Genomic DNA, 18,447 nt, shown 5'->3' with positions numbered 1-18,447 from the left:
ATAATTCAATTTATTATTATATTTTTTCATATTCAATTTTTTATTATTCATTTCATCCTTTTAGTTATTTATTATTTCATCATAATTGATCAAAAACAAATTTATTTTGACAATGTTAATTTCGATGAGTTAATTTATAATTAAAAAATGAATTTATTTAATGTTGTTTAGTTAATTAAATTTGCACATTGTGAACATTAACTAAAATTAAATTATCTCTTTAAATTAAACCATTACAATTTGTAACCATCCATTATATTATTTAATTGTTTAAGTTCAAATTAAATTTTCACATTGGAAGCTAAGAGTAAATCATCCTTTAAATTAAAACCATTATAATTTTATACCTTCATTTTCTATTTACTATAATTAAAATTTCACAATCACCCCTGTAGATTACAAAAACCCCCTTACATAATTATTATTACCCTAATATATAAAAAATATTAATCAAGCCTACATAGATTCGGTCCCAGAACCAGTCTGTACAGGCCAGGCCGTGGCCCTCCACAAAAGTGATAGGTGCAGGATCGGTCCCAACCAATTTGGGCCCCATTTGTCCACCTCTATAACCAAACATATTTTTAATAAGATTCTCAATAATCTTTAGGGTGCATTTAGTTCAGGGAATATTGAATTACTGGAAAGTTAGATTACCTTGAAGATTACTGGGAATCTTTAGGAAAATGTGTTTGGTTAGTTGGAATAAATTGATGGGTATATTATATTAATATGTTTGGTTGGGAGGAATAAATTGGTGAGTATGTTATTTAAATTACTAAATTGCCCTCTTTTTAAATATTAATATAATATTATTTTTGAATAATTTCTTTTGACCCCCAACATTTCAGATTTAGCGAAAACACCCCTGCTTATGTAAAAATTTAATTTATAACAAAATCACCCCCACCACCACAAGCCACTGCCTACCACTGCCAGCTGCCGCCGGAAGTCACCTAGAGTCATCGTGAGGAGCCCACCGTCACCTGAAGGCTCCGATATGGCTGTTTCTAGACATATTGATGTTCGAAAAGGCCATATTAAAGTAAATCTGGTCGAAAATGGTCACAATAGATCTGGAAATATTTACTTTGATATGGCCTTTTCGGCCATCAATATGGCCAGAAACGACCATATCAGAGCCTCCCGGTGACGATGGGCTATTCACGACAAATCCAGGTGACTTCTTGTGACTTTCGACGGTGAATGATGGTGGTTTAGCTGGCAGCAGGCGATAACAAGTGGGTGGGGGTGGTGGCTTGGGTGGGCTGTAATTTGTTTTGAATTCAAGGATAATTTTGTCCAAAAAGTTAATTAATTGGGTTGAAATAGTAAAAGCCAATTCATGTAAAGTTATTTTTAAATTAGGGTATTATTACCCTAAAATTTTATTAATAAGGGAAAGAATTGTAACAAAAATAAGATTACCTTGGTAAACTTTTAATATCTAAGAAAATTGAGGTTATCAGATTACCTCCAATATTATCAAAAGTAGCTACTATTAGTATTAAAAGATTACCGGAATCTTATATTACTTAACAACCAAATATGACAATCAAGTAATATAAGATGACATAACCTCAATAATCTTATAACCCTCAACCAAATGCCCCCTAAGAATATTATAAGGCAAAACAATTGTCTATTTTAATGTTCATATATATATATATATATATATATATATGTGTGTGTGTGTGTGTGTGTGTGTGTGTGTGTGTGTGTGTGTGTGTTTTCATTTGCTTCAATTGATTGAATAAAGATAAGTTGACAAACACTTCTTAACAATTTTCTCTCACAAACACAACGTGATAGTTCGTAATTAATCAACTTGTATTTGATCAGGTGAGATTCATTATTGAGGAGGTAAAACCCATTATAAACTGATCAATTACGAGTTAATATATTACGTTTTTTTAGAAAAAAAAATAGTGAGAAACGTTAGTTAGGACAGTGTTACCAACATCCATCATTGCTCCCGTACAAAGTTTTCATATTTGGTATCTCCAACTCCACAGCTACTGTATCCCCATATCATACCAATTTTTAGATTTAAGTGTGTGTCTTATCACCGTTCATTTTTTGCTCAGCTGTCATCTATACATTCTTTATGACCATTGTTCGATACCACACCATCCCTTCGGACTAGTGCACCAAAAACCACAGGGAGACCCTTCAAAATCCAATTAAATGCGTTCAACTCATACTAGAAAGCAACATCCATATTAGAAAGTAGCAAAAGAAGATTTTCTCAATATTCTGCAATTTTTGGCCGTAGACTTAAAAATCGTTTGTTAGTGTAGATGAACTTTATAAACACTAAATTTCAGGATTTGTAAACAGAAAAGACTTGTGGAGTAAAAACTTAAAAGTTGGTAATTTTGGTGGAAATAATTTGAATGAAATATGGAATTATATTTTGCCCATATTTTTTACTATTTTTTTTTTTTATTGATGATAATTTGGTTGTGATACACATTAATTTTTTGTGTTTGCCCATTATCCTTAATGTTTACGGTTTTGTAAACATGGTCTGATATTAGCAATTACTAACCTGTGTCTCTACAAGGAATTAGACTTATTTGAATGAAAGAGGGAAAAGGGCAAATCAGCTCGTGGGAGCCAAAATCTAAGCTGCTTTTTATCATACGCATACCAGGGTACATTGCATTCTTGGTGATTTGCCCTAAAGTTTTTTGCTTTGTTTGTTTGGGGTATGATATCTCACTGTCATTTATTCAGGCAAAATGACATGCACCCTAAAACTAGGAAGATCCTGTACAAACTAAGATTGATGAAAATCTTTAGCGGTGTCTTTCCATGGCTAGTGAGGCATATAAAACAGGCAGAGGTGGAGCCATATGTCACTTGGGTAAGAGACAAACATTACTTTCTATTTTTGTGATATGATCTGTTGGATGTTTAGGTGAGGATCAAAAATACAAGCATTTGGTGCATCTATGAAACAGCATGACTTTTGTTGATATGAACTGGGTGGATGATGAATGTTGAAATCTAGAATACTAGAATTGTAACTTCTTTGAGGATGCATCATTTATTATCATATATTCTATTCTCCTTAAGTATAAGAGAAAGTGTTTCGTTGAAGGATACAACTATGATCAAGTTTACAGATATAATTAATTCTGAGCATCTTTGTTTATGTTTTGATGTGGGAGTACTGCTGGTGTGATGAATTAGTAGCTTTATCCTTCACCAAACTGCTTATTCAGGAATCATTTGTTAGTTTATCATCTTTAGTTTCCCAATGCAAATAATTTGTAAGATGTGGCTCTAGTTTGAAGTAATGATTAACCCTATGTGCCAAATACTCCTAGCTTTAAGTCAATGGAGATAGTTATATGTTGGTTTTCTTGAGTATTTTACTCAGTATTGATAGTTCCAACCTCGATGGGCCACTAACTACACCCAATAGTAGCTACTTTGTATTACCTTACAGTTCCATTATCTCTTAAGAATGTTACCACTTTATGCTTTTCCAAATCTTAATGCTATAAACATTGTTCATATTGTATTGACGATATTTTCCCTTTTTTTGTTTTTGTTTTTTAACTCTTCAGGTTTTGGATGCCGCAAGTCTTTCTCCCAAGGGAGTGCTGCATTCTTGCTGCTTATGTGTGTGTGGGGGAGTATTACTGTGGGCGTAGATATTTCATGTTGAAACTTTGGAGGCTGGAGAAGACTTTTCTCGCCATTGACCAAAACCTTTCTGGAGCTGTTTTCGCTGAGGAATTTTTTACAAATTGCAGATTGCTCCCTCCTTTTCTTTGTTTGGTTGCGTATATAAGTAGGTTTAGTCGTTGTTGTGCAGAATTTTGGGTTCTTGGGTGAATGGTTCTTTTGTGTATAGCATGTGCGGTTGGCTTTGTATACCAAAGTCGACATTGTTTTTATGTGTGGTCATTTTGTAGAGTCCTCATTGAGGCTTGCTTGGTGGCTTTTTTGGAATGTAAATCCTGCCACCTTTTTGTTTTTTTTTTTTTTTTTTTTGGCTTGTTGCTTGGGCTGTACAGGAACTTGACTTTGTAGGGGTCTTCTTTTGGACTATTCTTTTACTTTATATAATACAGTTACAAAAATATGTAAGAAGGGTTATGCAAAGATAGAGAAACAAAGTATATTGAGATGACAAAAAATATTTTTCACGCCTATATTATTTGACAATAAAAAATTTGTCATGTAAAAAATATTGTATTAAAAATTATTTGTCATGATATTAAATTTTTTAAAAAATTATTTCCATCAATATGCAATTTTTGACAATATATTATCAATATAACAAACATGTGACAAAATAAATGTTGTCACAATAAGTCAATGACAAATAAATTTCAGTCACTATTAAAATTATGAGAAAATAGTTTAGCCCTTATGTCACAATTTTGACAAATTAATTTCATCATATATTATATTCACCATAAAGCTTATCATTTGGTTCTAAGTAAATCAATTGTGACAAAATATTACTTACAGTGATAAAAATTGTCTTCATTGTACAAAAATTTATCACAATAAATTGTTACAATGACAAAATTATTAGTCACGATAAATAATTAATTATGGTGAACAAACACTTTCGTCACCATACACTTAAGAGTAGAACTAATGTGACCAACTTGGTGACCAATAATTCTCACATTAGTGAAATGGTCAATTTTGATATTTATATGTGACAAATTATTTTGTTGCGAAAAGCTTAAATTCTTGTAGATGATGTCAGTCCAATTAGATGAACTCAACAGTAATTAAGCATACTCTTAACATAATTTATATAAGACGATGTGGCTATGAATAAGTAAATATCCAAGTGCATGTGATCCTCTAAGGTGGTACAAAGATGTAAGCACAATATCCATACATAGACTCATTCACGTCCTTTACACCTTTCTATAGATAGTGTCAAGTAGGGGTGGAAACCAAGTTGAGCGACTCGAGCTCGACTCGGTTTTGTTTCGAGTTTGGCTCGATAATGTCGAGACGAGTCGAGCTCAGTTTGAGCTACTCGAATACTTAGTCGAGTCGAGTCAAGGTCGACGGGGTGCAACTCAACTTGAAAAGGTGGCGAGTTTTCCAAGCTCGAGGGTAATTTGATATTTTTAAAGTTATAGGGGTCATATAAATTTGTAAGTTTAAATTTACAAATCCACCCCTATTGAAATAATGTAAAACATGCTGGGAATAAGAAACTAGAATCCCTAATCATAAATATTCTTTCTCTCCTTCTTTGTTGTTTCACTTTGAAAACTGAAATCGTAACTTCCGTTTGCCATCTTTCCCGTCGCATTTCTTCCCTTATATACACCGATCACCATCTTGCTTCATCCTCTCTACTCCAATTCTCAACTCTCTTCAAATTCATCCATAATTCAATATTATTATATTTTCATTATCAAATGATTTATTATTCAATTATCCCTTTTAGTTATTTATTTCATCATAATTGATTCAAAAACAAAATTATTTTGACAATGTTAATTTCGATGATGTTATTATATTAAATAAAAATGATTTATTTAATGTTTAAGTTTAAATTAAATTTGCACATTGTGAACATTAAACTAAAATTAAATTATCTCTTTAAATTAAACCATTACAAATTTGGAACCATCCCTTATATTATTTAATTGTTAGTTCAAATTAAATTTTCACATGGAAGCTAAGAGTAAATCATCTCTTAAATTTAAACCCATATATATTATTACTAATTAATTAAAATTTACAAATCAACCGATAGATTACAAAAAACCCCTTACATAATTATATTACCTAAATATATAAAAAATATTAATCAGAGCTACATAGATCGGTCCAGAACCAGTCATGTAACAGGCCAGGCTGGGCCACTCACCAAAGGGCGGGTTTTAAAACATTACTTTGCACACAATTTACTCTTAATTTGGAAAAAGAAAAGAAAAAAAAGAACTCATTTTAGTATATTAGAATATATCCTAATCCAATAAAAATACAATGATAATCCATGGGTTTAGGCTTCTTATATAGACTTATAAGCTATCATAATTCCTAATCCTAAAAGGATTTTAATGGCATAATACCCTAATTTTGTAATGAGTAATATTCCTAATCATATATAGCAATACTTAATCCTAATACTACTTCAACTTCTAACAATAACTCTAGACTAATAAAACTGGACTAAATTAATTAATATCAGAAAAAGACCCTATAACTAGTATTTGATTAATGAATAACATAATCTTTAGACCATACAGGCGGTTGTCTCGTCCTTTTTGAAAAACTTTCATTCTTTTTAGCTATCATGTACTAAAGTATATACAATATATGATCATATAAAATTAGAACATTGAGGTAAATTATACAATTCAAGCTACCCTTGAGGTGGACGTTTGATATGTGGTTTAGTTAATACTCTATTTAATTTAATGTGCAATTTCTAATTTATTGCAGCAAGGACTCGATTAAGTGATTGATTTAAACTTCTAATTTTATAGGGTGAATGAGAATATATATGTATGCAAATGATGAATATATATTAGCTTGAAATTATAACATAAAATCAATTATAATATTTACAGTTATGACAAATAATAATATATATTTTATATATTAACGATAGACATTTTTTTTTTTTTTTTGTTTATAAGCATAAGTAATTGATTAATTAAACATATATAAAAATCTGAAAAAAGCTCAATTGAAAAGTTTAGGTCATTAAATCTATAAAAATTATGAAGGGTCCAATAAATTAAATTGTGTTGGATATGATGAATAATAATATATATTTTATATACTAAAGATAAACATTTTTATTTTTGTTAAAAATCAGTCTATTAAAAAAAAAAATAAGTTTTTTAAACAAAGGAAAAAAATATAAAATATAAATTAATAAATAACCAATTTTAATAACTAAGAAAAAAAAAATCAAATTTCAACTAAATAGAAAAAATTGCCCAGCCCTTTTTTATCTATTTTCCCCACCCCACCGCCGCAAAAGCTCCAACCCCTAATTTTCTTTCATGCCTGCTGCTCACATTCCCTCATCCCCACTGACATCCCTCCAACAGCCCCAATTTTAATAATTTGTTTAATGTTTTCATGGATTTGTTCATTTTCAAGGTGAATTTGATGGTTGTTTGGGGTGCAATGGTTGCTTGTGTTGGGTTAATATAACGCGTAGTTTAGAGGTTTTTGTTTGTTGTGGTTATGGTTTAAGGGTGCATTGGTTGCCGAAATCACATCGTCCTGTTCCAGGCTTGGTGCGAACTGGACGATGGTGGAGGCTAAGGCGACAGCGGTGGGTAGAGAGGCAGAAGATGAAGGGGTGGCGACGGAGGGGCTTGTTACAAGTGTGAACAGAATAGTCATCTGGCTAGGGATTGTCACCAGGGAGGCGGCGGCATCGAATTTCGTTTGAAGGTTTGATTTTTAAGGCTTATATAATGAATCTTAGGCATTTTCAACTTAAATTTTTTTCATTTGAGTTGGCATATTGCGTTTAAATTGATTATATGGCGCATTGCGTTGGTTATGTGGGAGAAATTAATGGAAAATGGAATTTATTGAGCAGTAATATATAATTGTGGAAATATAGAGACAAAATTTCAGCATGTTTGTTGGTCTTTTTATTATGATTTGCTGTAATCAAAATCATATTACTTGTTGAATCCATTGTTCTTGGATTCAGCTTTCATTCAATATTATTTATTTGATGATAATTTGTTTGTGTAACACATTATTTTTGTGTTTGCCCATTATCCTTAATGTTTACGGTTTTGTAAACATGGTCTGATATTAGCAATTACTAACCTGTGTCTCTACAAAGGAATTAGACCTTATTGAATGAAACAAGAGGGAAAAGGGCAAAATCAGCTCTGGTGGAGCCAAAATCTAGCTGCTTTTTATCAACCATACAAGGGTATTGCATTCTTTGGTGATTTGCCTAAAGTTTTTTGCTTTGTATTGTTTTGGGTTATGATATCTCACTGTCATTTTATTCAGGCAAAATGACATGCACCCTAAAACTAGAAAGATCCTGTACAAACTAAGATTGATGAAAATCTTTAGCGTGTCTTTGCCATGGCTAGTGAAGGCAATAAGAACAGCTGCAGAAGGTGGAGACATATGTCACTTAGGTAAGAGACAAACATTACTTTCCATTATTTTGTGATATGATCTGTTGGATGTTTAGCGTGAGGATCAAACTACAAGCATTTGGTGCATCTCATGAAACAGCATGACTTTTGTATGATATGACTTGGTTGGATGATGAATTTGAATCTAGAATATCTAGAATTGTAACTTCTTTGAGGTGCATCATTTTTATTACTTCATATATTCTATTATCCCTTAAGATAAGAAGATAAGTGTGTTCTGTTGAAGGATACAACTATGATCAAGTTTTACAGATATAATTAATTCTTGAGCATCTTGGTTTATGTTTTTGATGTGGGAGTACTGCTGTGTTGATGAATTAGTAGCTTTATTCCTTCAAACAACTACTTTATTCAGGAAATCATTTGTTAGTTTATCATCTTTGTTTCCCAATGCAAATAATTTGTAAGATGTTGCTCTGTTTTGAAGTAATGATTAACCCTTATGTGCCAAATACTCCTAGCTTTAAGTCAGGAGATAGTTATAATGTTGTTTTTCTTGAGTATTTTACTCAGTATTGACTAGTTCCAACCTCGATGGGCTCACTTGTAACACCCAATAGTAGCTACTTTGTATTACCTTAAGTTCCATTATCTCTTAAGAATGTTACCACTTTATGCTTTTCCAATCTTTTTAATGCTATAACATTGTTCATATTGTATTGACGATATTTTTCCCTTTTTTTTGTTTTTGTTTTTTAACTCTTCAGGTTGGATGCTGCCAAGTCTCTTCCTCCAAGGGAGCTGCTCATTCTTGCTGCTTATTCGTGTGTGTCTGGGTGAGTATTACTGTTTGGGCTGTAGTATTTCCATGTTGAACTTTGGAGGCTTGGAAGAGACTTTTCTCGCCATTGACTAAAACCTTTTCTGGAGCTGTTTTCGCTGAGGAATTTTTTTACAAATTGCAATTGCTGCTCCCTCCTTTTCTTCTTGTTTTGGTTTCATATAAAGTAGGATTTTAGTCTTTTTGTGCAGAATTTTGGGTTCTTTGGTGGATGGTTCTTTTGTGTATAGCATGTGCGGTTTGGCTTTGTATACAAAGTCTGACATTGTTTTTGAGTTGCTGGTCATTTTGGTAGAGTCCTCTTTGAGGCTTGCTTGGTGGCTTTTTTGAATGTAAATCCATGCCACCTTTTTTTTGTTTTTTTTTTTTTTTTTTTTTTTGGCTTGTTGCTTGGGCTTGTCCAAGGAACTTGACTTTGTAGGGTCTTCTTTTTTTGAACTCATTCTTTTATTCTTATATATTACGTTTTACCCAAAAAAATAGGCAGAAGGGTTATGCAAAGATGAGAAACAAAGTATATTGAGATGACAAAAATATTTTTCACGCCTATATTATTTTGACAATAAAAATTTGTCAAGTAAATATTTGTATAAAAATTATTTGCATGATATTAATTTTTTAAAAAATTATTTTTCCATCACTATGCAATTTTTGACAAATAATATTATCATATAAACAAACATGTGACAAAATAAATGTTGTCACAAAAAAGTCAATGACAAATAAATTTCAGTCACTATTAAATTATGAGAAAATAGTTTAGCCCTATTGTCACAATTTTGACAAAATTAATTTCTCATCATATATTATATTCTCACCATAAAGCTTATCATTTGGTCTTTAAATGTAAATCAATGTGACAAATATTACTTACAGTGATAAAATTGTTCTTCTATTGTTACAAAAATTTATCACATAAATTAGTTTACAATGACAATTATTATTGTCACGTAAATTTAAGCTATGTGACAAACACTCTTTCGTCACCATACACTTAAGAGTATGACATAATGACTAACTTGGTGACCAATTAATTCCACATTAGTGAATGGTCCACATTTTGATATTTATAGTTGACAAATTATTTTGTTTGAAAAGCTTAATTCTTGTAGATGATGTCAGTCCAATTAGATGAATCCAACAGTAATTAAGCATACTCTAACATAATTTATATTAAGACGATGTGGCTATAGAAATAAGTAATATCCAATGTCATGTATCCTCTAACGGTGGTACAAAGATGTAAGCACAATATCCTACATAGACTCATTCACTCCTTTACACCTTTCTATATGAGTGTCAAGTAGGGGTGAAAACCAAGTTGAGCGACTCGACTCGACTCGGTTTTGTTTCGAGTTTGGCTCGATAATAGTCGAGATCGAGTCGAGCTCAAGTTTGAGCTACTCGATACTTAGTCGAGTCGAGTCAAGTTCGACCGGGGTGCAACTCAACTTGAAAAGGTCGCGAGTTTTCCAAGCTCAAGGGTTAATTTGATAGTTTTTAAAGTTATAGGGGTCATATAAACTTGTAAGTTTTAAATTTGCAAATCCACCCCATTGAAATAGTAAAATGCTGGGAATGAAACTAGAATCCCTAAATCATAAATATCTCTTTCTCTCCTCTTGGTTGTTTCACTTGAAAACTGAAATCGTAACTTCCGTTTGCCATCTTTCCCGTCGCCTTTTCTTCCCTTTATATCATCGATCACCATCTTGCTTCATCTCCTCTCTACTCCATTCTCAAACTCTCTTCAAATTCACCATAATTCAATTTATTATTTTATATTTTTTCATTATTCAATTATTTATTATTCAATTTCATCCCTTTTAGTTATTATTATTTCATCATAATTGATTCAAAAACAAATTTATTTTGACAATGTTAATTTCGATGATGTTATTTAATAATAATAAAAATGAATTTATTTAATTGTTTAAGTTTAAATTAAATTTGCACATTGTGACATAAAACTAAAATTAAATTATCCTCTTAAATTAAACCATTACAAATTTGTAACCATCCATTATATTTATTAATTGTTTAAGTTCAAATTAAATTTTCACATTGGAACTAAGAGTAAATCATCTCTTTAAATAAAACATTATAAATTATAACCATTCATTTATCTTTATTTACTATTAATTAAAATTTCACAATCACCCCTGATAGATTACAAAAACCCCCTTACTAATTATTATTACCCTAAATATATAAAAATATTAATCAAGCCTACATAGATTCGGTCCCAGAACCAGTCCTGTACAGGCCAGGCCGGGGCCCTCACAAAAGTGATAGGTGCAGGATCGGTCCCAACCAATTTGGGCCCCTTTGTCCCCTCTATAACCACATATTTTTAATAAGATTCTCAATAATCTTTAGGTGCATTTAGTTCAGGAATATGAATTACTGGAAAGTTAGATTACCTTGAAGATTACTGGAATCTTTAGGAAAATGTGTTTGGTTAGTTGATAAATTGATGGGTATATTATAATATGTTTGGTTGGGAGGATAATTGTGTGGTATGTTATTTAAATTACTAAATTGCCCTCTTTTAAAATATTATATATATTTTTGAATAATTTCTTTTGACCCCCAACATTTCAGATTAGCGAAAACACCCCTGCTTATGTAAAATTTAATTTATAACAAAATCACCCCCCACCACAAGCCACTCTACCACTGCCAGCTGCCGCGGAAGTCACCTAGAGTCATCGTGAGGAGCCCACCGTCACCTGAAGGCTCCGATATGGCTGTTTCTAGACATATTGAGGTTCGAAAAGGCCATATTAAGTAAATCTGGTCGAAAATGGTCACAATAGATCTGGATATTTACTTTATATGGCCTTTCGGCCATCATATGGCCAAACGACCATATCAGAGCCTCCCGGTGACGATGGGCTATTCACGACAAATCCAGGTGTACTTCTTGTGACTTTCGACGGCGAATGACGGTGGTTTAGCTGGCAGCAGGCGATAACAAGTGGGTGGGGTGGTGGCGTGGTGGGCTGTATTTGTTTTGAATTCAAGATAATTTTGTCCAAAAAGTTAATTAATTGGGTTGAAATAGTAAAAGCCAATTCATGTAAAGTTATTTTTAAATTAGGGTATTATTACCCTAAAATTTTATTATAAGGAAAGAATTGTAACAAAAATAGATTCCTTGGTAAACTTTTAATACTAAGAAATTGAGGTTATCAGATATCCTCCAATATTACCAAAAGTAGCTACTATTAGTATTAAAAGATTACCGGAATCTTATATTACTTACACCAATATGACAATCAAGTAATATAAGATGACATAACCTCAATAATCTTATACCCTCAACCAAATGCCCCCTAAGAATATTATAAGGCAAACAATTGTCTATTTTATGTTCATATATATATATTATTATATATATATGTGTTGTGTGTGTGTGTGTGTGTGTGTTTGTGTGTGTGTGTGTGTTTTCATTTGCTTCAATTGATTGAATAAAGATAAGTTGACAAACACTTCTTAAACATTTTCTCTCACAAACACAACGTGATAGTTCGTAATTAATCAACTTGTATTTGATCAGGGGAGATTCATTATTGAGGAGGTAAAACCCATTATAAACTGATCAATTACGAGTTATATATTACGTTTTTTATAAAAAAATAGTGAGAAACGTTGTTAGGACAGTGTTACCAACATCCATCATTGCTCCCGTACAAAGTTTTCATATTTGTATCTCCAACTCCACAGCTACTGTACCCCATACATACCAATTTTTAGATTTAAGTGTGTGTCTTATCACCGTTCATTTTTTGCTCAGCTGTCATCTATACATTCTTTATGACCATTGTTCGATACCACACCATCCCTTCGGACTAGTGCACCAAAAACCAGGGAGACCCTTCAAAATCCATAAATGCTGTCAACTCATACTAGAAAGCAACATCCATATTAGAAGTAGCAAAAGAGATTTTCTCAATATTCTGCAATTTTTGGCCGTAGACTTAAAAATCGTTTGTTAGTGTAATGAACTTTATAAACACTAAATTTCAGGATTTGTAAACAGAAAAGACTTGTGGAGTAAAAACTTAAAAGTTGGTAATTTTGGTGGAAATATTTGAATGAATATGGAATTATATTTTGCCCATATTTTTACTATTTTTTTTTTTTTACATAAATTTTAGTATTACCAAATCTGCTCCCTAATCATATTTCTAACTACTATGCTGGCTTTTATATCTAACTTAATTGTGTTATAAAGAGTCCATATTTTCTAGCATTGAATAATATTATATAGCTGAATTATCATGCTATAATTGTTGAAATCCAATATTGACCGAGGCCAATAAAGATTTTCCATTTTCTAGTCATCAGGAATCAAGAAAATTGGATGCAAACTCAACCCAAGTGGAAGTACATAGTGGTGAACAAAATGAGGTCACTTTCTTGCATAGATTTAGGAGTCTGCTTGGGAATTGGCCAGATGGCTTTAAAAGCGAGAGAGAAAAAGAGATCAAGAGTTTAGCTTTTATTAAATTATTTTGAAAGACTAAAATGTTTTATTAGTCAACAAAGAAAGCAACACCCAACAAACTTTCAGACATAATTAAATAACTAAATCTGTAGAAGTACAGTAAAGCAAGAAATGCCCAAAAAATGATAGATCAAATTCCAAACGTTATAATAAAGTAATATATATTGAACTGGTAGTCTTTGTCTTTCCTCATCAATATTGAAGAGAGCACACTGTTTAAGATTGAAGTGGTAGTCTTGTCTTTCATCATCAATAATTGAAAAGCACACTGTTAATAAAGTAATATACAGTGAAGTGGAGTCTTGTTCTTTCATCACCGTAATTCCCTAACAGATATATATCATCATCTTTCATTGTGTGGTAAAAGCAAATTGATGCATGCGACCAAAGTTAAAGTGATGACCACAAAATATTTATGTTTTAGTTGTTTTCGTCTCTATCTACGTTCATTACTTCCATTTCCATCATTCCATGGCGCAAATATTTGCTATAAGATAATGTTTTAGTTGGCTTCATCCCAAGTCACACCATGAATATATATAATATATATATATAAGTGAATTCAATTATAAAATATCATTTGAGTCTAATAAGATAAATCCAATAGCTGAATTAAGCATGACATTATGAAATTTATATCAAACGTTTGATTAAAATGACTAGTACATATTATTCTCTTCTCTAATCAAGATGATTTGATATTAATTTATCAAAGAGCATACTCATCTACTATTGGATTCAATCTTACATAATTAAGATATTTTATAATAGATCTAATAGTATACATACATCGTCAACATAATTTAGATCTAATATTATACAACATTATCAAACTAATTATATCATTTAGATATTAGTAGATGTTTGATGTTTATATCCACAATTAAATAACTCAAAGATTTTGGTCAGCTTGTTAATTAACTAACTAGATTTAAACAATAATTTCAAGTCTATTTTTATGGCTTATAAATTGCAATATCACACTTTTTTTTATAATCAAACTTCCATGGAATATGCTCCTTTCTTATCACATATTCGAATTGTATCATGTGATCAGTACAAGTATTTTTTGAAAGTTATGAATTCTCTCCAAGAAAAGTTAGCAAATGCCAAATAGAATAGTATCAGCTCCGTTTGGCACATTATTTCTACCCATATTCTCAATCCTATTCCCAAAATATTGTGGCTCCATTTGGTTCATTATTCTGATAGTTTTTAGAATAATCTTTTGAAAAAAGTTAAATTGGGCGAGTATTACGATGTATGATTTGGAAATTAACAAAAATATCCCCTATGTTTGTTATTTTACTAAACATCCCTATAATAAAATATTAAAAGTTAACAAAAACACCCTCAACCCACCCATTAAATACGGATTGTCGGCCACCACCGTCAAAGGGTGGACGGAGTGTTTTTGCAATTTCTAAAAAAAATATTTGGGGGTGTTTATTTAAATTAACAAATTTAGGAGAATTAAAAGAAATTGAAAAATATAGAATAATATTTTGGGAATAATGACATTTTACTGTTTAACTTTTTTAAAGCGAACCAAACGAAGCCTGTTTGTTTTGTTATTTGAGAAATATTAGTATATTTTTTTAATTACTTTTAGACCCATTAGGTTTATTAATTTCATTAAATACCCCCAAAAAAGTTTAAAAATTAACAAAAACACTCCCATCCACCCATACTTGCCAGATTTCGGCAACCATCGTCTGTGGTAGCCAAAATCTGTCACAACGACCTACAAATGACCGAAAATGGCCGGTAATTCACCGATCTGGCCTTTTCCGGCCAGATCCATAGTGGATTTGGCCGAAAAATGCCAGATCTGGTTCTCAGCAACGGCCATATCTTTGGCCGTCGCTGGCGGCTAGATCTGGACTTTTCCGACCGTCGACGGCCAAATCTAGCTATAGATCTAGCATTTTTTTGGCCATATCAATGCCTTACTCGCCAGATCCGACCGATCTAAGTCGTAACGCCATTTTTCGGCGAGATTCCGGTGGTGGTGGCCGGAATCTGGCACTATAGGTGGGTGGAGGTGTTTTTGTCATTTCACAATTTTTTTATATATTGGGGTGTTTAGTTAAATTAGCAAACCTACGAGGTTTTTTTTTGTTAATTTTTAAATTTTACCTCGTAATACTCTTTTATTCAACTACCCAATATTATTCCCAAAATTTTATCCAAAATAATAAAACAAACGGACCCGACACTATTTCCATGCACATTTCCCATAGTCAACATGAGGCAGCCATATGTTATCCACATACATAAAAGATAAAACTGAAGAATTCTTCACTGTTTAAGACTTAAAGTTGATATTTGAACCCACGTTCACATCTTTTAAATGATTTTACAAAATTCCTCTCTCTTTCACCAGCATTGAAAATGGATTTTCGTCCACATAATATAGTTGAGCGTCCATTATTCTTCTTTTATAATTTAAATTATAGACGATAGTCCATTATATATAGATGACCATCCCTATAAGATGGACCGTCGTCCATTGTCTATGGACAAGTGCCCATCATTTTGTTTTTATAATTTTATAGATGGGCGTCTATATGAGGTGGACGTCCGTCCATTGTCTTTTTTGTGGACGTTCATCCATTCGTGATGAACGACTATCCATCAAATATGGACAGACATTCGTAATTGTTGGACGACCGTTCATTCAAGAAATATATGTTTTCTCTCCAATGTGACAGCGTTTGACTGGATGTCACGTCCTTCGGTGCAAAAATTTGGTGTCTATAGCATTATTCTATATTCGAATGTTAATTACCATTTTGCTCACGTTATGGTAATTTCACGAAGTATTTTAAATAGACATTATTCAATTCCATTAACGTAATTAATACATTTTAGAAATATATTAGATTTAAATTAATCAAAAAACTCAAACATAACGTTAAAAGTTAAATTAAAAAAATATGACTATTAAAGTTATCCCAATGTATAATTACTAAATATGTGAATGCATTTTTATATCAATTTATGTATAATTATACATTTAAATTTCTAAAATGATGTGGATTTTATATTACAATTTAGTTTATAATCAAAACATTTAACTAATAATTTTATTTTTGTTTACAATTTTTTGTAGATGCTGGTTATGCTAATGATGACAATGACGAGAACAACGACAAAGATAATCTTGATATAAGTAATTTTGTTTATGGATCTAGTGTCTAAAATGTAATAAAAATGTAGAATGTTAGTTGCATTTTGATTATGTTGTTTTAATTTAATTTTAAACTACTTGTTAATTATAGTTTATACTTTATAACTTGTTATGTTGTAGACTTGTAGTTTTAATTTCATTCCAAATTTGAATATATTTGCTAAGGAAAATTTTTATTATCACAGATAAAGATTAAAATCTGCATTTTTTTTTTAATAAAAATTCTGACGTCAAACTGATGTTACCGTGCTGACATCGTATAATGACTTCATCAAACCAGTGACCCGGTGGCTTGGCCGGGTTGGCCCTCGGGTGGGGTTTTAAATCCTTGGTATGAACACTGCTAGCAGTCCTTATATAATACTGAGCTACCTCTCTACTCTCCCTCCAAGCGAAGACTCGGTGAAATAAGAGTCGACGTTAATGGAAGAGTTGGGTGCAGTTTCTGAACCCTGTGTTCACACAGAACAAGAAGATGATAAATCAAAGTTACCAGAGACAGATTTACTACAGCCTCCAGATCCTAATCCAACAGGTCAGCCTGGTGCAGCTTGGAAAAGTGGGCTATTTGCTTGCTGCAATAATCCATGCAATGGTGATACTCTCTCTCTCTCTCTTTCAAACTCAGTGGTTTCATTTTGAACTGCGTAAATGTCTTATCGCAGCCATAGATTTGTAACGTGTGAACTTGTTTTGCGTTTCAGCTCTCGTAACTGCTTTACTCCCTTGCGTGACGTTTGGTCAGGTTGCAGAAATGGTAGATGATGGCAACATCGGTAAGCATTGAAATATTTCTTTTATTTTATTTATTTGTTTATGTTTCTTATAAATCCAATTTAATTTATAGATTTTATTACCAATTAAATTAACACATGGTTTTCTGCTGCTTCAAATTAATAAAGCATGTTGTACTAGTATAATGCTTTACATGGGAATGTGCTTCGGGTTGTGCGTGGGAATAGGCTTATGCTGCAAGTGGAAGTATGGGTTATGTAAACAGACAGCAGAGTACCGAACTAAACTGAGGAACAAGTTCAACCTTGCAGAGAGTCCTGCACTGGACTGGGTCACTCATTTATGCTGTCATTGTTGTGCTCTCTGTCAAGAATACAGGGAGCTTCAATCCAGAGGCTTCGATCCTTCTCTTGGTAACTTCTCCTAACTCATAACATGTCATCATCCTATTTATCGACTTATATAAGGTATCAAATCTATAACAAAGTATTCAGGGCAGAGCCAAGATTGTAATTACGACTTAAGAGGTGGCCAGATGATATATAAAAAAGATTATGTACCATACAAAAAAAATCCAACATCATTTACTTATAATATATATAACAAGAAAAAACATGAAATAATTAATTATATCATTAGTTTAAGACATTTTGAAACATATTTTTTAATAGAAAATCAAAATAATCATGATTGAAGCTTTACATATTGAAATCAATTATATATTTAAGGAACAAAGAAGCAAGTTTAGTATTTATTATAAGGAAAAGGAAACAATTTGTTAATTAAATAATTATATATATAATTAATTAATTAACAAATTGTTTCCTTTTCCTTATAATAAATATAAAACTTGCTTCTTTGTTCCTTAAATATATAATTGATTTCAATATGTAAAGCTTCAATCATGATTATTTTGATTTTCTATTAAAAAATATGCTTCAAAATGTCTTAAACTAATGATATAATTAATTATTTCATGTTTTTTCTTGTTATATATATTATAAGTAAATGATGTTGGATTTTTTTTGTCTGGTACATAATCTTTTTTATATATCATCTGGCCACCTCTTAAGTC

General features: G+C 31.6%; 1 protein-coding gene across 1 annotated transcript; it reads left to right on the top strand.

Annotated features, from left to right (window-relative positions):
- The first annotated feature begins 17,015 nt into the window (after positions 1 to 17,015).
- Positions 17,016 to 17,949, top strand: LOC116137473 (protein PLANT CADMIUM RESISTANCE 7-like). The gene is made up of 3 exons (XM_031423168.1): positions 17,016 to 17,232; positions 17,342 to 17,413; positions 17,540 to 17,949. Exons 1-3 carry the CDS (start codon positions 17,061 to 17,063, stop codon positions 17,797 to 17,799), a joined length of 504 nt encoding a protein of 167 aa, XP_031279028.1. The 5' UTR covers positions 17,016 to 17,060; the 3' UTR covers positions 17,800 to 17,949.
- The last annotated feature ends 498 nt before the right edge of the window (positions 17,950 to 18,447 follow it).

This window comes from Pistacia vera, unplaced genomic scaffold (genome assembly GCF_008641045.1).
Source record: "Pistacia vera cultivar Batoury unplaced genomic scaffold, PisVer_v2 Contig328, whole genome shotgun sequence".
Taxonomy (NCBI): domain Eukaryota; kingdom Viridiplantae; phylum Streptophyta; class Magnoliopsida; order Sapindales; family Anacardiaceae; genus Pistacia; species Pistacia vera.
This window is presented reverse-complemented; position numbering and strand designations above follow the sequence as displayed.

What these genes read in the sequence shown, in the direction of transcription:
- LOC116137473 (XM_031423168.1), top strand. Translation starts at nt 17,061, where the DNA reads ATGGAAGAGTTGGGTGCAGTTTCTGAACCCTGTGTTCACACAGAACAA. An exon ending in CTGCAATAATCCATGCAATG is followed by an intron (nt 17,233 to 17,341) that starts GTGATACTCTCT and finishes TTTGCGTTTCAG; the next exon opens with CTCTCGTAACTGCTTTACTC. An exon ending in GGTAGATGATGGCAACATCG is followed by an intron (nt 17,414 to 17,539) that starts GTAAGCATTGAA and finishes AAATTAATAAAG; the next exon opens with CATGTTGTACTAGTATAATG.